General features: G+C 55.6%; 1 protein-coding gene across 8 annotated transcripts in view; it reads left to right on the top strand.

Annotated features, from left to right (window-relative positions):
• IQSEC3 (IQ motif and Sec7 domain ArfGEF 3) overlaps positions 1–23,024 on the top strand; it is a 104,304-nt gene that overhangs the window by 30,812 nt on the left and 50,468 nt on the right. For all 8 annotated transcript variants that reach the window (XM_012748353.3, XM_012748355.3, XM_012748363.3 and 5 more), the window contains exon 3: positions 14,548–14,827. In XM_012748353.3, the coding sequence (XP_012603807.2) occupies positions 14,548–14,827 (280 nt within the window). The remainder of the gene's footprint in view (positions 1–14,547; positions 14,828–23,024) is intronic.

Genomic DNA, 23,024 nt, shown 5'->3' with positions numbered 1-23,024 from the left:
TTGCTTAGGGTTAGCTCCCCACAGACAGCCTGGGTCGCTGGGGCAGAGGAGGCCCGGCCTTTCTTTCCTGCCCCTGCCCCAGACAGTTTGCACACCCTGGCAACAACAGCCAAATGTATCAGAGCAACTAAACTAAAGAGAAAAATGACCAAGAGAGTATTTTTAGGGAAGGAAAGAAAACAACAGCTCTTGGCTCTTTATTAGTTAAGGAAACAAACATAGCTAACGATAAGGCTTCCAGAACAACAAAATTAAAGATGCCACCAGGAATACCTGGTTTTCTCTATCCCACCGGCATTCATTAACACAGTTTTGTCCAGTTTTTTGAGACATATGTTATTGTTTCATTTACTGAAAACTTCCTGTTGGATCTTTTGGAAATTCTTTTCTCATTCCCAGGAAGAATAACTTCTCTTTGTAGGCCCAGAGGTTTTTCTAACTCCACTATTTCCCAGGCTTTTGTTTTGTTTCTGTTCTGAAAAGTCATCTTCACTCAGCCATTTATCTTTTAAGCAATAACATGACCACAAAAATAATTTATAATTTCAAGATGTGTATCTGATTTATGGCAAAAAAAGGTTTTAAATTGGTTTCATCAAATGAAAAAAGAGGAAATAATCTATAGCAAAAGTGATGTAATTAGATCTGGCATTTTTAAAGACTTTACTGCCTTTAAGAGGTCTTGGAGGCTGGGTGCAGTGGCTCACGCCTGTAGTCCTAGCACTCTGGAAGGCCGAGGCAGGCAGATCATTTGAGCTCAGGAGTTCGAGACCAGCCTGAGCAAGAGCGAGACCCCGTCTCTGCTAAAAAAAAATACTAAGAAATTAGCTGGACAACTAAAAAAAAAAAAATATATATATATATATATATTAGCTGGGCATGGTGGTGCATGCCTGTAGTCCCAGCAACTCAGGAGGCTGAGGCAGGAGGATCGCTTGAGCCCAGGAGTCTGAGGTTGTTGTGAGCAAGGCTGACGCCACAGCACTCTAGCCCAGGCAACAGAGCGAGACTCTATCTCAAAAAATAAATAAATAAATAAAAAGAGGTCTTGGAATGGCTCAGGAAAAGGAGGTTTTAGAGACTTCTTCTGTGATGATAAAAACAAAGCTAGAAAGACTGCTGTCTGTGCAGTGTGCTGGGCGGGGCTTCTTGCGGCCTGCAGGCGGAAGAGGAGCAGGAGTGAGGGAGGTGCTGCTGACCTAGAGGCACCAGGCGTAGAGGAGCTCTCGGCCCAGGTCTTCAGCTGGGGAGGGCAGGCCAGGAGAGAACTCAGGCTCCCCGACCAAGCTGGTGCTGTTCACCACCCGGACTTGGAGAAGGCGTCTCATCCGTAACACAAGGGTGCACTATCTGACCCCAAGCCCCTCTGGCAGTGGTTCTACAGAAAGGCACTGTGTCTTGGCCTGGGAAGGGACAGCCATGTGCAGAGACCAGGAGCCTCCACAGAGCAAACAAAGGGCAGGTGATATGGTGCCAACAGCGCACCCCAGAGGCTGAGGGGTGCAGTGCCGGGATGGGTATGCACAGTCGCCGTGGAGCGAGGGAAGCCCTGGGCAGGGCAGCACACTGGGTTCTCCTTTCCACATCACTTGTGATTGCAACATGATTTTATAACACAAGGCTAACCCTGCAGCCTCTCACAGGGAACCTCTCAGTGTCCCTGCCTGGCCCCATGTCCCTACCCCCACCCCCACCCCACCCCCCAGCCCCTGTGCTGGAAGCTCCCGGCATCTGTCCTGGACTTGGATGCAGTTTCTTTCACTCTGAGGACAGAAATGAAGGTGGCTTAACACCTGGCATCTGCACAGTATCTTCCAGGGGACAGAACTCTCCGTGCTTTCCTGCTCGTGGTCCTCACCACAGGGATCCTCAGCTTCTGGCCTGGGGGACAGTCAGAAAGACAAGAACCACTGTGTCGTTTCACAGCTGCAGAAATGTGCAGAGAAGGTGAGCAGTGCCTTTAAGGTCACGAAGGCAGGGCTGGCAGAGGTCAAGACCAGAGCTCATACAAAGAGAAGGTGGCAACTGAGCAGTGACATCACTTAGACCTGCTTCTCCCTGGTTCCCGTTTGAATGTGTACTCTCGGTTACTTCCCAGGTGCCACCACCCACACAGACTGCTGCATCTTGGTGTGGTCACCATGTGCTGTGTCTACACTGAAGCTTTCATGGCTTGGAAAAACAATGAGGCTTCCCTGAGGTCCTCTGATTCCTCAGGAAGCAGGGGAACTGACCCAACTAGGAACAAAGTCATAAGAGACTGATATATTAGTATGAATCTACTGATTCACAATGAGAAATTGCCCTTCTGAACAAGACACTAATGTTTCCTAATCACTAAAGAGCTTAACAGTAGGAGAGTCTCCTGCCCTTCCAGGGCAGAGGAATGAGCAGCAGCTGGTTGCTGTGGGTCCCTTCTCCGTTGAAAGGGCAGGGAGAGGTGAGGCGGTGAAAGAATTCAAGACTTCAAGGAGGCACTAGCATGTGGAGCAGTTGGAAGCATAAACTAGGGTAATTCAAATCCAGGTTCAAGTCCTGGCTGGGCCACTCACAAGCTCTGTGACCTCGGTTGAGTAACTCAAGTTTTCCAATACCCAGTTTACTCATCCTCAAAATGGGAATAAAAACAACACTTGCCTCTTATGGTGTTCGAGAGGATTAAATGCCATGATGAGTGGACAGGTGTGCTGGCTGTGTGACAGTGGAGCGAGAGAACGCAGGCAAGACCCGGGGCTAGAAACTCGGGCATGACGAGGCTGCCTGCTCCAGGGGCGGCCCAGGGCAGAGCCCCGTATGGCAGGCAGGGGACGCGCACCTTCCGTGCCGCTCAGGGCTGTGCGCCGTTCAGAGAGAGGGTCCCTCCCTTGGGAAGGAGGCCCTGGGCAGGGAGGAGGAGGCAGTCTCCAGATGCTTCTGTGCTAGCCCGGCCTGTGACACACAGAGTGGCAGCTGGAAAGAGTGCGATGTTCAAAAGAGAGAGACCCCGAGAGCTGAGGAGCCGATGTGGGGAAGAGCCCAAAGAAGCTAAGGCCCAGTTGAGTGTCAGTCGAGCAGGGCCACCGGGCGCAGCTAGGAGAGTTCTAGACGTCACAGCAGGAGGGGAAGCGATTTTGGGCTGTCATAGGGAAGGCTGGGATGGGATTAAGAACAGAGGCATTCATCAGGACCATCTTCTTGCCAGAAGCAGTTTGCCTGCCTCCTCTCCTGAAGGAAGGCTGTTTAACCCCATCAGGGAAAGGCTTATGGCCTGACACTGCCGCCCGGCCTGCTCCGCAGGGTGTTTCCCAAGCTCGTGTCTCTGAGGCTTCTTCACAAAGCCAGTGAGCGGATGTTCCATAGCCATGTATGCTGTAGCAGCCTAGCATCCTCTATTCCTCCTAAACACTTTCAGAGATAACTCAGGAAACCCACAAGGCATGTAGGAAATAGTGTGGCCAATCTGACAAGTGCAGCAAGAAAGACTGAAGCTAAACATCAGGTAGGACTTCCAGTGGGCAAGCTTAAGGAAACGAACTGTAGGAAATCTTGCTCCATAGTAACTAGATGAATGTCCAGAGCAATGGTACCCTGCTCTGCCATTTCCATCTCTGAGGTCGTAAGATTCCTAATTTCAGCAAGTGTGCACCTGGCCTCCACAGGCACCTGCAGGCCATCAGACACCTTCCCCTGGCATGTGATGACATTGGCCTGAGAGGAGGTGTCCTTCCCTGGAAATAGCTCAGGACCAAAGAAACATCTGCTGTGCTAAGTGAGGTTGGGCTGACCTGGGCTGGGACAGGAGGACGATGGCATGAAGAGACTTTATAGCCACAGAACACAAAGCCCAGGGTGTGTCTCAGCCTGCCTGGGGCTGGGCCGTGTGCACATGTGGCTTCAGGAATTCACCATAACAGGGCTCTCCAGCAAGCAAACAGTTTATGAACCAGAAGCGTGAGGGGCCCAGATTCAGGGAGGAAACCCACATTTGCCAAGCACCAAAGAGGTGCCAGAGGCTTTATGTACGTTATTTCATTAACTCTCCCAGTAAAATTATTTAGTAGGTATCCCTACTTTACACATGAGTAAACAGGCTCAGAGAGGTTAAGGAACTAGCCCAATGCCACTCAGCTAGTGAGTGATGGGATTTTAACCACGGTCGATCTGTCTGGTTCTAAATCTCATATTTGTTACACTTTGCTGCCTCCCAGCCCTGATTGCTTTCTGGGCAGCTTCCCTTGGCATCATCTGTAACGCAGAGCTTCAGAAATTATGACATGCGGATCTAGCACAAGACACCAAGACATAAAAAAGTTGATAGTTCAAGTTAAAGGACTGTTCTTTATTCTGAAATTACATCTTTCCTACTGTCCTTATTCCTTTATAACCTTACAGGGGAAATGAATGGTGCTTTTGCTTTTTATTTTCTTATTTGACAAAATGAAATGTGGGGAATTGTGAAAAAGAAAAAGAGAGTTGCTCCTTCCGTAGGGCCTGGCAAGCACTTCACGTGTTCACTCCCTTCCTTCTCACGAGGACTCTGTCAGAGAGGACGGTGAGGCCCAAGGAGGCTGAGAGACTCGCCCAAGGCCACAGGGCAGGCAAACAGCAGGGCCAGCGTTCAAATCAGGCAGGCGCCGTGGCTGCCCCCAGCCTCTTGTGTGGCTCCTCTCAGGGACCCGAAAGGCATCGCCCTCCGGCTCCCAGCTGCTTCTCCTACTGAGCCGCCCTCTCCCGCATCAGCTGGAGGTGCGGGGCCACCCTCTTGGAGGCATTTCCCTGACCCTTTCTGAGCCTCCCAGCAGGCACGCTATAAACACGCGGTCTCGGGAGAGGCAGCCACCACTGGCTACGTAGAAACAAGGAAGGGATTGCACGGAAGGGAAAGCCAAGGAGTGATGAACACGCATTCCGGACAGCTGCTTTTCTCAGGAGGGAAGAGGAATATGCGGGGCAGTAAAGGTTCTTAATGTGCTATTTTTTGAGCTGGGTACAGGTGAATATTTTCCTTCATACCTCACATATGCGTATATATATTTGCATATGAAAATCGTTCACAATAAAAGCAAAAAATAAGTAAGAACCGGAGTTCGCCAGGCTGTAAACCTAGCTGCTGCCTGCAGGCGGTGAGGCAGGCGGGCTGCGGGGGTGGGGGAGGGCTGGGAGGCTGTGCTGTGGCAGCCTCGCCTGAGGCTGGGAGATGAGACTGCCAGGAGGGGCCCTCCTTTCCCAGCGGGACAGCAACGTAAGCACACCTCGAAGGGGAGAAAATCCAAGGTGCGGTCAGGTGCACAGAGAGCTCTGTCTGCCAGGCCAGGCAGATGCACGCACGTGTAAAATTGTGCTTGCCGTGTTGGGGATGGGTGGGGAGGATGTTCTTACAGCTTGATCTCACCACTACATCCACGCCTATTTCGTGGGACTGTAAGATGCAATGAGAGGCGTTAGTCAGTGGAGCCCAGAGGGGAGGCTGCCAGGGAGGCCTGGTGGGGTGGGCTGAACAGGGGAGGCGTCCACGAGCGCCCTTCGCCAGGGACTGCAGGAGCCGCCCTGTGGCCCACCTTGAGTGAGTGGCCTAGGTATTCCCCACCTAGGTGTGGAGAGGGCTCGGAGGAGGGGCTGTTATTTCCTTTGACAGGAAACCGCTAGAGACAAACCAAACCCACCAGCACCTTTTGGGATTTGGAACAGCTATGAGACCACAGCCTGCAGTCTCCAGGGAGGCGACAAGGAGAGAAAATAACTTATTCTCACACAGCCCTCGGCAGCGGGGCAGAAGCAGCTGCAGTTACCGATGAAGTCGGGGCAGCCCCTGGAAGTGGGTGGGCGGGAGGGAAGGCCGGCTGCCATGCCCTGGGGTTCTATTCTGAGACCTGGCTGCCAGCGCCATGATGGCAGTCAGGAGCCCAGGCAGATTTGGATTAAATGGCTTAAGGGCGTCCAGGAGGCTTCTGCTATGTGGCTGGGGCTTGGGGCAGGAGCTGGAGCCCAGCTGGTGGCTGCCGGGGAGCTGAGCAGGCGACAGTGTGGGCAAGGCCATGCACAGACGCTGGGCCTCCCCATCTTTCCCCTGTCAAAGCACTTTGTCCAAACTGCCACCCTGCAAGGAGGAAGCAGAGGTTCAGAGACAGAAGTGACCAGCCCAAGGTTACAGTGAGGGCTGTAGGCCCCAGGCGGGATTTGGCCCTGACTCTCCTCCGCCCCCTGCCCCCTGGGCAGGACTTTCTGCCCTGCTCTTTGAACCAGCACGGAGTGACCTTGTTCCCTGCCTTATCACTGATGCTGACCCTCTGTTCACCTCACCCCCATGCCCCACGTACCCCCACCCCCACCCGTGGCACCTGGAAGACACGGCTTCCACGCTTGGCGCCTGCGTTGCCTGTCTAAAATCGCTGTACAGAGTCAGAGAAGGGAGGAAAAGAGTGTTTTAGGAAAGGCTGAAAGGTCTTGAGGGAACGTGAGGCATATTGTTAGCTTTTTTCTGGAAAATGCTTCATAGCTTTGCCTCGGAAGGGCTTCAGGAGTGGCGGGCAGGGTCCGGGATGACCCAGTGCGTTGGCCGGGCCCTCTGGGGGTGTCTGCCCACCTGAGGGGCACCTCCGCCCTCCCACTCCCAGCCAGACTGCAGTCAGTGCCCTCGCCTCTCTCCCCGCACGCGTGCGCCCACACCATGCCGCCAGGAGCCCGCAGGCCTGAGCCGCAGGGGCCTCCTCACCCTGTCTTCCGGCTTTGTGCCCAGGGCCCCAGCAGCCTCTGTAGGACAGCGGTGGGCCCACTCTGCACCCTCCTCCTGCCTTCCCTGCCCCGGCCCTCTCACAGCCCTCCAGTCGCCTGTGCCCTCAGCTCCCGGCAGGCGCAGTGTGGCTGCCAGGGCCTGACCGGGAGCCCAGAGAGAACACCCCACAGCCCCTGCTGGGGGCCGCATGAGCACAGATGCTGGTGGGTGTTGCAGGTGCCCGCTCGCACCCTGTCCTTGGTAGAAGGCTGCTCTGGCCACTGTTCAGGGAGTGCCGACCCGTGGGCCCTTTCATCTTCATCACTTTCCTGGAAAGGAGCTGTTTGCATTCCTGTTTTGAAGATGAGAAAACCGAGTTGCAGAAGAGTTAGGTGGCGCTCGAGCGGTCCCAGCTAGTGAGGTGCAGAGCAGGGGTCTCCCTGCACGCAGCTCCTTCCCCGGGAACCAGCTCCATCAGTGTCAAGGATAAAGATGACCTGGCTCCGAAAAGCTCTGTGGTGTTTGGCGCCCAAATATTTTCTCTGCATGACCAGAGCTGCCTCCAGCCTTTGGCACCGTTCCCAGCATATAGAAAATATTCCGTGATTTTCTCTCCGTAATAGTGTCCATAGCCTGGGTCTATGGAGTCTGTGATGTAAAGATAAAATTTGGCTTGTGATAGATAAATCATGTGCCTTTTTCCAGAAAGATACTCCAGAAGGGCTCTTCCTCAGCAAAGGCATCTGGAACCCAGAAAACTTCTATAGGTCTAGGGGCAGAGAGACCGATTAATCCTAGCTATTAAGAAACAGGAAGGAAAAGAGAGGCTGAGTATCCATGGGGCATTGGGTTCTCCAGGAAGCAGACTGCACTTGGGATTAATACCTGTGAAAGGAAGGGGAGGGACACAGCCTGGGGCAAAGTCAAACTGCAAAAGGTCAACCTCAGCCTCTGCCAGTCCCACTGAGCTCTGGACCAAGAATTACCTATCAGTTTGCCTTTGTTGGGTCAAGATGCTGAGTCCGTATATCCCCACCACAATCACTGGATGTGGACAGCCCTCGGAAGTACATGACTTGGAGCCAGGTGGCCCTCTAGAGCTGAGCCAAGCCCTAACAATGGAGCTGCCAGCTGAAGGCAGTCTCCAACAACACTGCCAGCAGCTGGGCAAGAAGTCCTTCCTTGAAGGAGGGTCTGGGTGCCACATTGCCAAGCCCATCCCAGTATCTCTGCCCTTGGGAAAGCAGTGGACATTAAATTATATCTACCTACCCACCTATCCATCTACCCACCCACCCATCTACCCATTCACCCCCCATCCATCCCCCCATCCACCCATCTACCCATCCACCCATCTACCCACCCATTCACCCACCCATCCACCCATCTACCCACCAATTCACCCACCCATCCACCCATCTACCCACCCACCCATCCACCCACCCACACATCTACCCACCCATCCATATCCATCCATCCAACCATCCACCCACCCATCCACACATCTACCCACCCATCCACCCATCCATCCAACCATCCACCCACCCATCCACCCACCCATTCACCCACCCATCCACCCATCCACACATCTACCCACCCATCCACCCATCCATCCAACAATCCACCCACCCATCCATCCATTCATCCACCCACCCATCCATTTGTCCATCAGTCCATCCATCCACCCATCAATTTGCCCCTCTACTCACACACCCATCCATCCAACAACCACCCATCCATCCACCCATCCATTCATCTACCCTTCCACCCATCCACCCATCCATCCATCCATTCGCCTAAACTATCCATCCACCCATCCATTCATCCACCTATCCACCCAGCCACCCATCCATCTATCTGCCCATCCATCCATCCACACACCCATCCATCCATTTATTTAACCTTTATTAAACACACCTTTTGAGCCAACCCACTATGATAGGCACCTGTGATTAAAAAAAAAAAGATGTGCATAGCACAGTCTTTGGAAGAGAGAGGCACATCAGTGAATAATTAGAGCACAAAGTGGTTCATGCTGAGATAGAGGCAAATGCTAAGAATTGTTAGAGCACATAGGAGGGTAGGACTGACTCCTCCTGAGGACAGTGAGTGACCCTTGGAAGAATTGATGAGGCAGAGAAAGGAGTGTGTGAAAGGCCAGGGCACATGCAGGGGAGGGGATTTCAGGAAAAGGAGACCATGGAGAGTAACGGTGGCCCAAGTGGCCTGGGCAGGTCTAGGGAGAGTTTCAGTGTGGACAGGTCACTCAGAGGATGGGGGTGAGGAGGCTTGACATGGAGATGTGGGTAAGTTTGTTAATGGACTCTATCCCCCAAGTCCTGGGGAGTCACTGACGGGTTTGGGCAGAGAACTGGCATTAAACCACCTGCATTTTTGGAGGTCAGCTCTGAGGGTACAGATGATAGACATCCTGGAACCCTGGGGAGTCTCTATGTGCTAGGACCAGGCATGCACAGCAGGTGTCTAGCATCCTTCCTGCCTGAGTGCCCCTCCTCTGGTGTGAGGTTCAGTTCCAACACAGGTCTGCTCCTGGGCACATGTGATATTTCTATGAGCAACTGCTCGTTCCCCTAATTTCTCAAAGATATTCATTTCCCATACTCAAGTCCTGTGTTCCTGTGCATGACTCCTGCTGAGGCCCTAATGTCATGTGGACACAATCAAAGCTTTCTAAGAACCCTCTTGTTTTGGTGCCACCCACGTTCTACTTTTTGGCTTCTCAAATGGGTGCCCAACCTCAGGAATATGCTGTGACCAGCATCACTCATATGCTGGCAGGGGCCCCAAGTGTCTCCAAGCCAGTGGACTGTCACTCAAGGAATGTGTTTCTGCAACTGGACGTGGAGCCCACAAGAGCTCAGATTCCTAGGATCCCCCTCCAGGGGCTCAGGGAGGGGCTTATAAGAAACTGATCAGGTCCCAGAGTGAGTCCTAGCCACATAATTCCTGTCCAAGGGCCAGGATGCCTGAGATCTGAACCTCAGGGATGGCAGGTGGGTGTGACATGAGGCCAGCTCAGCAAACTCTGGAAGCTGAAGACACAGCCTGCGTCGTGGATGGAGTAATGTTCTAGGAGCCAGAGCTGTGGGCCTCTAATTACATGAGGGACTGTGGGTTGTGGTGGATGGTCTTCCAGTTGAAAGAGGTGGTCTTTCCAGCTATGACAGCCAAGCAAGAAGATTCTATCCTCTTTCCTCAGATCATTTTTCCAGATGAGTGCACAGAGGGAAACTGAGGCTGAGAACACCCTGCCCACCTCAGAATTCCCCGTGTTATTTTTCTGAGGATTCTTTTGGGCCTCCATGCTGTAGGCCTCCAGCTCAGAGAACAACCACCACCACCACACATATTCAGGACCACTGTGTGCCAGGCACTGTACTAGGTGCTACATGTGCTTCGCCTTTTCCCTGACAGCTGCCTTACAAGGTAGTTACTAGAAGGCCCATTCTACAGGCAAGGAAAGAGCCACAGAAAGATGGGATAACTTGCCTGAGGTCACATGGTAAGTGACAGAGCCAGGATCTTAACCCAGGTCTCCTGACACCAAAGCCCATATTCCCTGCCCTCCACCATATAACCTTTAATGTTGCCATATTGATGAGATAGTCCAGGGACTCCATGCCCATCTCACACCACACAAGTCATACAGGTGAGTCCAGGGAAGGAAGACAAGGATGGGGGTCCCCTTTCCAACACTTCTTCACCATATACCTGGGAGCCCGATCTCTCGGGTCCCTGAGCACATAAGGAGATAAAGGAAGAGTTGGTTCCACCAGCCAGAGAGCCTAGAATCTAAGGGCTGGTGGGCCTTGGTAGACTGGTCTCTGCACTGTGGTCCAAGGTCCTAGAATGTTCAAGCATTCTAGGAGAAAGTCCTTAGAGATGAGCAAGCTCCTTTCATGTGACAGGTGAGGGAAAAGACCCAGGAGGAGAACACGAATTGTCCAAAGTCACAGAGTTGGTTAGAAGCATTGTGTGTGCATGAGAGAGAGACATGTGTGTGTGCATGAGTGTGTGTGCATTAGTGTGTGTGTGTGCATGAAAATGTGTGTGAGTGTGAGAGTGTGTGTGTGAAAGTGTGTGTGAGTGTGTGCATGGGTGTGTGTGCATGAAGGTATATGCATGGGTGTGAGAGAGTGCATGAGTGCGTGCATGAGAGTGTGTGTGCAAGTGTGAGAGTGTGTGTGCATGAGTGTGTGCATGAGTGTGAGAGTGTGCATGAGAGTGAGAGTGCGCATGAGTGTATGTATGAGAGTGTGTGTATGAGTGTGAAAGTGTGTGTGCGTGAGAGAGTGTGTGTGCATGAGTGTGTGTGCATGAGTGTGTGCATGAGCATGAGAGTGTGCATGAGAGTGTGTGTATGAGTGTGTGCATGGGTGTGTGTGCATGAAGGTATATGCATGGGTGTGAGAGAGTGCATGAGTGCGTGCATGAGAGTGTGTGTGCAAGTGTGAGAGTGTGTGTGCATGAGTGTGTGCATGAGAGTGTGTGTGCAAGTGTGAGAGTGTGTGTGCATGAGTGTGTGCATGAGTGTGAGAGTGTGCATGAGAGTGAGAGTGCGCATGAGTATGTATGAGAGTGTGTGTATGAGTGTGAAAGTGTGTGTGCGTGAGAGAGTGTGTGTGCATGAGTGTGTGTGTATGAGTGTGTGCATGAGTGTGAGAGTGTGCATGAGAGTGAGAGTGTATATGAGAGTGTGTGTATGAGAGTGAGAGTGCGCATGAGTATGTATGAGAGTGTGTGTATGAGTGTGAAAGTGTGTGTGCGTGAGAGAGTGTGTGTGCATGAGTGTGTGTGCATGAGTGTGTGCATGAGCATGAGAGTGTGCATGAGAGTGTGTGTATGAGTGTGTGCATGAGTGTGAGAGTGTGCATGAGAGTGAGTGTGTGAATGAGTGTGACAGAGTGTGTGTACGAGAGTGAGAGAGTGTGTGTGTGTGTGTGTGTGTGTGTGTGTGTGTGTGTGTGTGTGTGTGTGTGCTTGCTGGGCTTAGCAAGGGGAGGCCTGACTCCCAGACCCTGTGCATGAGTTCAGGTGAGAAGGCTTTGCAGCTTCTATCTATATCCAAAGGGGTGGTCCACAAACAAGCCCACACAAAAGGCTATTTTTAAAATGTATTTTGTGTTAACACGAGTAGTCTATTTGGGACAAGGTGACTCCGGGAGGGCCTGTGGAGCGTGAGGAAACAGGACACAGGAGAGAAGAAGCCAAGGAAGGGCTCATTTGTGACCACGCCACTGCTTTGGCACCTGGGGCTCGATCCCATGGGGGACTTTTGGGAGCTGGTGTAGAATCTGCCTCAGAGTTGTTCCACCTGAGGGACAGGGGAGATGAGGAACGCACGCAGCAACCCCCATTGTCACTGGCTGAGCGCTGTGATGAGGGCATCAACTCCCTAGTATGCCTTGCCATGCACACTCCAGCAATCAAAGAGAGAAAACGACTCACCCTGAGTAGCCACCAGCTCCCTAAAGAGCCTCGAAAACCCTTTGGGGTGGGGAGGCCCTGGGCATCAGTGCAAGGACGGTCCAGAGGAGAGATGGATGAGACTGAATGCTGCCCCTGGGCCCAGGACGCAGATGTGCAGTGGTGGGGAAGAGTTATTTCCATGTGCTCTGAGGGAAGGGAGGGCGTGTACTATAGCAAGAGGGGTTGAGGTTAGATCTTAGAGAGAATTTCCTGGTGACACCAGGGAGAGAAACATGTCAAAGATGTCTAAGCTGCCTCCAGCCATGAAGCTTGATTGGCAGCCACACAAGAAATGCTGGGGCAGAGAAACATGCAGCAACAATGTGGAGGCCCTGTGGCCAGGGCCGGCCTGCGAGCTCTCCTGCATCTCTGGGGCGCAGAGAGTGCTGGAAGGACAGGTGGGAGGGCAGGTGGAGAGTGGGTGAGGAGGGCTCTGCGTGGCCCCAGCCTTGGCTGTTCCCCTGGCAGGACAAGTGCCGCTGTGCAGCCTGAGGCTGGGTGGGAGAAGCAGGAGGAGGCCATTCCTGGTGGGGCTCGGGGCATCGCTCGTGCAGCCTAGTCCTGGACAAACTAAGGCCCCAGGCTGCCTGGCCCCCGGCTCCCTGGCCCCCGGCTTCCTGGCCCCCTCGGCTCCCTGGCCCCCGGCTCCCTGGCCCTCCCGGCTCCCTGGCTCCGGCTGCCTGACCGCCCCCCCCCGGCTCCCTGGCCCCTGGCTCCCTGCCCCCCCCCCGGCTCCCTAGCTCCTGGCTCCCTGGACCCCCGGCTCCCTGGCCCCTGGCTCCCTGGACCCCCGGATCCCTGGCCCCTGGCTCCCTGGCCCCAGCTCCCTGGCCCCCGGCTGCCTGTCCCCCCATCCCTGGCCCCCCTGGCTCCCTGGCCCCCCTGGCTCCCTGGCCCCTCCGGCTGCCTGGCCCCTGCAGCTGCCGCCACCCCCCTCCCCCCGGCTCCTTGTCCCCTGGCTCCCTGCCCCCCCGTCCCTGGCCACGGCTCCCTGGCCCCTGGCTGCCTGTGCCCCGCCCCTGGCTCCCTGGTCCCCCAGCTGCCTGCCCCCCCCACTGGCTGCCTGCCCACCCCCGGCTCCCTTGCCCCTGGCTCCCTGGCCCCTGGCTGCCTGCCCCCCCCAGCTCCCTGGCCCCTGGCTGCCTGGCCCCCCCAGCTCCCTGGCCCCCAGCTGCCTGGCCCCCCCGGCTCCCTGGGCCTGCTCCTCATCTGTAAAAGCTGAGGAGCTGGAGGCTGTACTAGGTGACCTTGAGGTCCCTTCCAGGCCTGACCTTCTGCCACTGTCTGCTATAGAGGCCATCCCCTGGCCCCTGGGTTCTCCTCAGCACACCCAGCCACGAGCACTGACAGAGCACTCTGCGCTTACCCAGCACCAGGTAGGGAGACACAAACAAAGTGACACATAGGCCCAGTCCTCTAGGAAGGGCCAGACGGGGGCTGTTTGCCCACCGAGCACATACTGTGCTGAACACCTTTCCTCCTCACCGTGACCCGTAAGGCGGCGTCACACTGGCACCTGCATTGCACAGAGATGGGCACCAGGGCCCAGAGGAAAAGCAACCTGCCCACAGCAGCACAGTGGCAGGGCTTGGGCCCCAGCCTATGCAGTCCGCCACAAGGCGGCTCCTCCTCTGTGAAACGGACAGGGCCTCTCCAAGGACAGCTCCTGTGTTCTAGGAGACAAGTGTGAAAGCAGCCATCACTCAGGAAGGTTTCATGGAGGAGGTGGCTCAGCCCTGGGCCTCAGGGCAGGCAGAACATGGAGGCCGGTGGGAAGGGAGCAGCCGAGGGAACTCCTCCCTGGGTGGGCTGGAGACTGGCTGCTCCAGCCGGCGAGGTGGCCCCTTAGTGCAGGCAGGAGGGCCGCAGTCTGGCTCCCAGGGAGGAACAGAAGCTCCCCTGCACCCAATAGGGCAAGAATCCTCCTCCTCACTGACCCAGCCTCCAAATTGAGTCCACCCACTCCTGAGGGGCTTATGCCCGGACCAGGTCTATAGCTCCCCCCCCACTCCCCACAGACCCATCTGGGCCGTCAGAAGCTGGAGCTGGTTCAGGGCAAGGCTACTTCCGCCGGCTTCCTGAGCCAGTACCAGGGAGCAAGACCACCGATGAGTGTGACAGTGAACACTTGTGTATAGCAGGGACCATGAGCCAGGCATAGTCTTAATTGCCCCTCCTCCTTGCCTGGGGCTCTACCCTGCCATGACAGCCCTCCCTAGATACCCCAGCCAGTCCCTGTCACTAGAAAGGCCCATCACTCACTGGAGAGGCTAGCCCAGAAGGCCTCAGTTTCTCTGCCCCAACCCCACACCCACATGCACCCATCCCCCCTCCGCCAACCGAGCACCGTTGCCTTTTGTTCACAGTGATGGCTCCTACACCCAGGCCGGTGGGGGCATGGAGGACTCCATGGTGGCAGCGGCGGTGGTGGCACTCGGCAGACCCAGTATCCATGCCCTGAAGGCTCAAGACCTGGAGCTGCAGGAGGAGGAGGAGCAGCCAGGGGCGAGGGGTGCCTCCCTGAGGGCTGCCCCCCCCCAGGTGGCCTCTCCCGGCGGGCAGCAGCCTGCCCTGGCGACAGCGCTCTGCTCCCACACCCCTGCTGCCTCTGATTACGAACTCTCCCTTGACCTAAAGAATAAACAGGTACCCAGGGCCTCCAAGGGGGGTGGCGAGGGTGGTGAGGAGGCCCTGCCCTTGGGAGCTGACCAGGGTAACAGGTATCTCCCCACCTGGGCCCGCCTCTGCTGCAGGCACACCCCTTTTGCCACAGTTCTCTCAAATTGAGGACCTAATCTGCCCTTCCCTGCCATCCAGTTCCTGTGGGAACCAGCCACAGGCCACTGCCTAACTCCCACCATGGGCATCGCATAACAGGGCACACACCCTTGCGATGCCAGGCCCTCAGGCAGTATGTCCAGGGCCTGATCCTCTTGCAATGCACAGGAAGCCTAAGCTGCTCCCACCAGGCCCCTGGGCAGGTAGCCCATTGTTCTCCAGGGAAGTCCCGCCTCCACTCGCTGCTTAGAAGACTGAGCCCCGCCACATGCCCACCCAAGGGGCAAGCCTGAGACCTAGGCACACGTAGCCTGAGACGAGGGGCAAGGACTGTGGTCTCCTGGAGGTAACCTGCGGATTCTGAGATCAGTCGGATCCAGGAAGTGTGAAGCTCACCTGTTAGGGAACAACCCTTGGAGAGGCTCTAGGCCTCCACCTTCCCTTCTGTGAAGCACAGGGAGACAGGGCACAGTCATGGCCCCCGTTGCGCCCCTAGAGAGCCAATGCCTCAGGTTGTCTAGGTGGACAGTTAAGAGACCCAAAGGAAGGCCTGTGAGTGTGTGTCTGTGTGCGTGTGTGCGCTTAGAGAAAGACTTGATGGCGTGACGCCGTCAAGGGAGAGCTTCGAGCCTGGAGACACAGACATGAGATCCAATCCTGTGCTTCTTCTAATTAACCCTGTGGCTTTGGGGGAACCAGTTAAGCACTCTGGGCATTGGTTTTCTCATCAGCAAAAATGAATTAGACCTTGAATCACCTCCAAGATTCCTCGTGGCTCTAGAACGTGCAGGATCTGAAGATCCGCTCTTCAGCCAGCAGGCGAGGCGCATCTTAGGAAAGGAGATGGTCGGAAGCCCCTGAGACTGAGCCAAGCCGAGCTAGCCTCATTTTCCTCTTTGGGCACTGATGCCAAGCTGTTACCCTGGGTTGGGGCCAGCTGTAGGCAGTGCATCTGGCTCTCAGTAAAGTATTCAACCAAATCTCCAAAGATATCTATGTAGACAAGACAGGAATATGTGGATTGGACAAAAATATAGTCAGGTGGGTTGTTCTCAATCAGAATTTTCAAAAAAATAAACTTTGTTAAGTGCCAGTTCCTGGAGAGGTGAGTGGGGCACTGTCCTTGGTCTTGTCCAGGTCAAGCACTTTTACCAGGCACAGAATAAAGGCATAAAAGTTACATTTACCAGACTTTCTGTTGACATAAAGCTGAAAGAGAACAGCTAATACCTCAATGATGGAATCCAAGATTTTTAAAAATCCCTTCAGGACAGAAACATGCTTTAATTGAAAAAAAAGTCAAATGAAATAGGAAGAAATCTGAAGTTCTGCTCTTAGCTTTGAAAAGCCCAAAGAACTCGTATAAGAGGAGGGCTTCGGTTGACTATCAGCTCGGGACGAATGAACAACGGGCGCCGCAGCTGCCAGAGCCGGCGAGGGCAGCACGGCCCAGGGCAGGCAGCAGCCGCCAGCAGCCCCACACCGGTGACCGGCCAGGGACTGTCTGGATTCTGGGCTTGGTTCTAGGGGCTTCTTTTAAAAGGAAAAATGAGAATTCGGAGGTTCCTGAAGAATAGGATGGGCTGGGGTCAGATGAAGAAATTATAGGCAGGAAAATAACTTTTAAATCTGGAAGGGCTGGCATGTGAAAAAGGGATTTGATGTATTTACTATTATTCCAGACAAAAACAGTGGCACCAATGTACGACAGCTACAGGAAGGGAAGATTTTAGCTTAATCACAATGAGACCTGTTAACAACATAGGCGCCCTGCGTGTGCGGCAGTGGGTTGCCCAGGGGGCTGCGTGGCCGTCCGTCCAGTCACTGCGGTGGGATCCAGGACCAGCTGGCCAGGTGGCGAGTCCTCTCCATCCACGGGACTCCGCTCCTTGAGGACAGAGAGCACCCCTGTCCATCTGACTGTCCTCCCCCAGCATCTAGCAGAGTGTCCTGTATGGGCATAGTAAGAGTTCACTGAGTGAACACTTTTTAATAATTTTGATGTGCCAAGCAACAAGGGTGTGGTGCCAAGAGGAAAAAACTGTGCTCCTTACCTGGCCCCCAAAGAGACTACGGTTCCATGTAAAGAGTGTCCAGCCAGTAACACCGAGGACTCCATGTGGGCTGGCTCGGGTGGGAGAGGGAGTCTCCTCCGGCCTGGCGGGCGGGGCGTGCAGAGCTGCGAGGGCTCTGACAGGCTCCATGCGCTTTCCCGACATGGGTGTTTCCCTAAGGGAGGGGCTTGCTCTCAGGCCAGTGGGAGGAGTCGGGCGAGGTGAGGACTGGTGGAGGGTGTAACAGGGGCCTCTTGCCCAATGAGTCCAGCCTTGGGGAACAGCTGGGCCGTCCTGGCTCATGTATCTCTCTAGGCCAAGCACAGGCTGGGCTGGGAGGAAGAGGGCAAAAAGGGTTTGAAAACATGGCTCACATTTACAAGAGATTGAGTTCTCCTCCTCTCTCTTCTGCCAATGAGCTGTGTGACCCTGTGCAAGTTGCTTACTGCCTCTGGGCCTCAGCTGCTTCATGTATCCCTTTGGGGCTTCCATGTCCCCTCTGCCTCTATCTCTGCAGGTCCTACTCCCTCATCACTTCTGCCCTTGGCCTTCTCCGGCTTTAGGACTCACTTTGAGTGCCCCTTCCTCCTCTCAGGCAGCTCTCCCTGCCCTCCCGAGGCTGCATCCCTCTCCCCGTTTGCCGGCTCCTTCTTGGAGGCAGGTGTGTGACTCACTCATCGTTGCATCCCCTGCCCAGCACGGCACCTGGCATGACGAAGACGCTCCAAGGAGGAAAAGGGGAAACGATAACTCAGTGACATGGAGGGGTGGGACAGGCACAGAGCCTGGGGCCAGGACCTGACTCTGCCTTCAGGTCTCTTTGGCCCCATGGTTGCGCCAGCCGCACAACACCCTTTAGCCCTTGGACTGAAGGAGTCTCATGCTGCCATTGCCTCCCCAGCCCACCTGCCTGCCAGGCCTCCTCTGTTGGCCAGTCCAGAGCCCCAGACTGCTTCCTCGGGTTGTCTCTCTCCACCTCCGCTCTCGCCCCAAGGCCCCAGTGCCAGCTCATAACTGGCTCCCGAATCTCACCCTCTCTTGCCGTCCCTACTGCCCCTACTGAGACCAGGCCACCCTCCCCCCTGCTTGCTTGCACCCCATGGAGACCTCCAGTTGCTTCCCCTGCTTCAAGCCTCTTCCAGCCTCACCTGCATGTTTCAGCTGAGTCATCTTCATAAAGTGCACCTCTGATTGTGCTGTCCGCTGCATGGAACCTCTGATGGCTCCCAGGGTGTGCAGGACAAAGGCCTCTCCAGGCTCCCCTGCCACAGACCCAGCCCCCATCAGGGTTCCAGCCACTCCTGCTCGCCAGTCCCTGGAGGCTGCCTTAGGCTCAGGGCCTTCCTCTGCCGGGAATGCTCCCGCCTGTCCCCAGTCCTGGGTGACTCCTGCTCACACTTCAGGGCTCAGCTAAGACTGGGGCCTGGGCATGTGCGTTGACTGAGTGCCTAGCCTGCTCTGTGCTGTCTGGGAGCTGTCCCACCAACACCCGGGGGCAGGGAGGGAGCATGCAAATCCCTTTGGGGGCCCTTTAGGAAAGTGGCTGTGGCCAGAATATAGAGGCCCCAGGTGTGATTCTGAAATTCATTCATACTCTCTAGGGACTTTGTATCCTGTTGCTGAACAGACGTTTGGAGCCCGCCATGGCTCCCCCGACAGCAGAGCTCTCTGGGCTGTCCACACCAGGGTCCGTGGAGCCATGGTCAGTAGCATGTAGGCCCTGCTCCCCAAGTCAGTGCCCTAGGCAGAAGCCACATCCTCCTGGAGAGCAGCCCCTCCCAACAGACTCCCCCAGCCCAGGGCTCAGGGTCCAGCCTCACCATGGGGCCTCTCCCCAAGAAGTGAGGCCTACGTTTCCAAGTCACTTCCCCTCTCTGGGCCTCAGTTTCCTCCTTGATGAACTAAGGGGTTGCACCAGAGCGTCTCTAGGCTCCTTCCCACTCCAAAGGTGAGATGTCCACCTCAGGCATGGAGGACACCAGGGAGGCAGCCTGCCGAGGACGGGGGTGGGGTGTAGACCGCGTGCCACAGGGGATGCGCGTCGTCCATCGTTGTTCGGCTCAGAGAACGACTTGCACAGCTGCTCTCTCCTGGACCCTGGGCCTGGCCTGGGGATTCCACAATGCAGACGACAGTGCCAGTCCTCAAGGCACCCGAGTCCCGGCGGTGGGCACTGCCATGCATAGTGCCGGCCGTCCTGCCTGAGCGCTGAGCCATGCCGGGCCGGTGCTGAGCACCTGCCGTGCGTCGTCTCCCCACGTCTGCACAGCGTGCCCGTGAGGCAGAACTAGAAGACTGAGGCTTAGTGACACTAAGTAACTTGCCCGAGGACACAGCCCTGAGAAGTAGCACAGCCAAGACCATCCCAGCTCCTCCTGCCATCTCTGGCGTTACAGCAGGGGTGGGCTCTGTGAAGCGGCACATGGGGTCTGCGGAGAACCAGGCAGGGCAGGCAGCCTGGCCTGAGCTTCAGAGCCTGCTCCTGGGGCAGCTGCCCGGGGCTCTCATGCCCTCAGTGCTGGCTGAGCCATAGCACGTGCCCTGCCCTACCCAGCCACGGTCAGGAGAGGTTCTGGGCAGGCCCCAGTGCCCCGCGTGTTGAGCCCCATCTGCATTCCAGACAGCAGGCTGGGAGGTGGCACACAGAGCAGGCACAGCCCCTGCCCTCCGGGAGGCCACAACCCAGCCCAGGCCTGCCTCCCTTGGGGGCCACGCTAGGCACCCCCAAAGCTCCTCCCACCCCAGGCTCTCTGCTCCTCCACCTCACACCAGGGCTTGCCCTGTTAAGTCCCAGAGTCTCCAAACATGAAATGCCTTCGTGGTCTCACTTGAGAAATCTCAGGTCGGAGGAGATCCTCGCCCATATCTGAGAGCCCCCACACCCAGGCCCACGCTCCTCAGCACCCAGCCAGCTCTGCCTCCCAGGCCCTGGCTTGGCCACCAACACTCAGCAGCCCCAACCCTTCAGCTGCCACAGCAACCTGAAAAGAGAGAGCGTGTTCTAATCAACACTGAGGGCTCCCCAGAGAGCGGAGCCCCCGTCCCCTCTGCTGCCGCTTCTGGCCAAAGACCTGAGGGATTGCTATCTGTGGAGAGGTGAGGCAAACCCTGACCCCGTGACTCCTGGGATGTAGAGAGAAGGGAGCAGAGCTGCTCCTTGGTGGGTGGGCCCAGACCCCTTCCTCCCTGACTATCCCTCCACACACCTGCCTGGGGGGTGCTGGCCAGGTTGGACAGAGCTGACCTGGGCCACCAGTCAGTTCCCAGGTCCTATGAGAATTGGGGGAAGGATGGAGCACTTGGCTCCAAGCCCAGATCCAGAAGAGTCTGGATGTTTCTTTCCCCTGGGGCACAGGAGAGTTCAGCTTAGTTCATGTCCGCAAACATTTGTTAAGGCCCAGCCGCAGCATGAGGGAAGCGAAGACGCAGAATAGAATGATAGAATGATGTCTTGCCTGCGAGGGGCAGTCTGGGGCAAAGAGAGCTCTGAGCAGGGGTGCAGTGAGCACAGAGGCCATGCCGCAGGGGCGGAAAGGAAGAAGCAGGCGCAGTGAGGTGGGTCAGTAGCACGGGCTGGGTCAGCAGGAGATGGTTCAGACGATTGGACTGAACAGCGGCGAGCCCAGGACTGATTCAGTCACTTTTGGGGAGCAGCTCTCATGCGCGCACCATGCTGGGGTCTCTATCGGGGGCAGGAGACAGCTAAGACCTACTTGATGCTGCAAATGACTTATGCTCTGTTGGAGCCTGGGGGAGAGGGAGGCGGAGGAGGAAGTAGGTAAGCGCCACAAAGGTTCGGGGAGGAAACTGTCAAAGAGAAGTCTACTCTGACTTGAAGGGGGAGGGGGGAAGGGCAATATACATATCCTTAACATTTGTACCCCCATAATATGCTAAAATTAAAAAAATGGAAAAAAAGAGAAGTCTAAAGCAACATTCCCCACTGGAGCCCGCAGCAGGAGCACCGTCTGGTTGGGATGGAGAAGGCTTCCTGGAGAAGGCACATTTGAGATGTCCCCTTGCAGGAGGGAACATTTCTATCTGGAGGAATGGAGATGAGGGTGGGGAGAGGGCTGCAGGCAAGGAGAAGCTGAGCGACTACTCGAGCAGGGCTACCTGGTGCATCCAGGCAGAGCAGGCCACAGTGTGTGCTGTAGACTTTGTGGGGGGGGGCTGGGAGGCAGGCCCAGGTGTGCAAGGTCAGAAAGCCAGGAGGAAGGGGTTACACTTCTTTGGGGCAGTGGTTCTCAAGCAAAGGAAGGCCTGCATCACATCTGCTCTGGAGCAAGGATGTGGGAAGTGGTGAGGAGGCTGCCGGGGTGGCCCAAGTAGGTAGACCAAGTGAGCCCCATGTGAGACATTCTGGTAGGAAGTTCAAGGACAACTGCAAAAGGTACTGGGGGTGGGGAGCCACAGGGGCTACAGGAGGCTAACAAATGCAGAGAACAGGACGAGGACCCAGGGACAAAGGCAAGGTGGCCAGGGCGGGTGGCGTGTGGGCCAAAGCATTGTTAGGCCAGTAAGGAAGTCAAGGAGAGCTGCTCTGGGCAAAGTGGGAGAGACGATGGCTTTGCAGAGGCAGACAGGGCCCATGGGCTGCTGGGAGTCCAGGTGCAGGATCAAGGCTAGGAATCGTGCTTGCAGGGTCACTCACATAATCGTCACTGTCATCACCAAGTAGCTTACCACTTAGTGAGCACCTGCTGTGCCAGGTGCCACGTGAAATAATCCAATCCTCACAGTAAGACAGAGTCAACAGGGTGAGTCTCACTTAACGGATAGGAAAACTGAGAGCCAGAGATGGTACAGAGATGGCCAGAGATGGCCAGAGATGTCTGAGGCCAACCAGCAGAGAAGGAGCAGATCAGGGTCTGGCATCTCCCTTGGACAATGCTTGCTTCTCAGTCGTCACAGTGGCATGAAGGTAGGGTGGTGGACAAGGTCTCCAAGGGGAGGCAGGCAGGGCTGAGAAGGTATTAGCCTGGGGACATGTGCACAGTCTCACAAGGCTCTGCCTGACACGGTTCCCTCTTACTTAGTTGTTAATTATCACCCGTCAGGGGTTGCTCCAATGACTTCCAACATAGAAGTCATAGGGAAAAATTGCAATGTGTGTGGAGACTAGAAGGCCACACGTGTGTGGCTTGTGACTAGCATGCGTAGGGATTTTGTGGCCAGAACATAGGATTAAGGAGCTCTAGGGAGACAGGAAAAGCAAGGTAGATGGGTCATGAGTGCTGGGGAGAGTTGCAAGGTGGTTGAGGGCTGCAGAAAGGAGGAGGAGGGTGGCTGGGGTTGGGTGTGGGACTGAGTTCAGAGCAGGGCTTTGCTGGCCTTCCTGAGACCTCGGGTGAGCCAGCAGGAGGAGGGGCCTCCCAGGGTCATCTCAGCCAGTCTTCTGCCTCTAAGTGGGACGATGCATGCCAGGGGGATGAGCCCTTTACCATTTTGGAAGCACTCAGACAATGGATTTCATATCCTCCCTCTGCTGCCAACAGCATCTCACAACCTGAAAGAATGTTCTTGGGTGGGGTCCCTTGGAAGTACGAACAGGCCAGGTGGGAAAGAGATGTGCAGCCCATGCCTCCTGGCAGCCTCTCGCACGCGTGAGGGAGGTGAAAGGCGGACACATTGAGAGAAAGGAGGCAGTGAAGCAATCAGTTCTTCACTCTCTGAGCTGCCCTGGGGAAGGACACTGTGCCTACGCCAAGGCCAAATCTCCATTTTAGACCTCAGTGAACATGCCAGAACCCAGCAAGGAGAATGAGCCAAGCTACCACCGTGTCTTCCTTCCAGCATGACTTCTGTAGGAACAGAATGTGTCCAAGGAAGACATCTGCATTCCTTATGGAGATGTGTGGTCATACCTGGACCAGGTAGGCAGTGTCCACTTGGTATGGTAGGCAGAATTCTACAGTGGCCCAAACAATTCTTACCCCCAGTACGCATGTCCTGTATGAGCCCCTTCCCCCAAGTATGAGTGGGACTAGTGACTATGATGGGTTATCACT

This window comes from Microcebus murinus, chromosome 10 (assembly GCF_040939455.1).
Source record: "Microcebus murinus isolate Inina chromosome 10, M.murinus_Inina_mat1.0, whole genome shotgun sequence".
NCBI classification, from domain to species: Eukaryota; Metazoa; Chordata; class Mammalia; order Primates; family Cheirogaleidae; genus Microcebus; species Microcebus murinus.
Note: the sequence above shows the minus strand (reverse complement) of the source record. Positions and strands in the feature narration are given on the sequence as shown.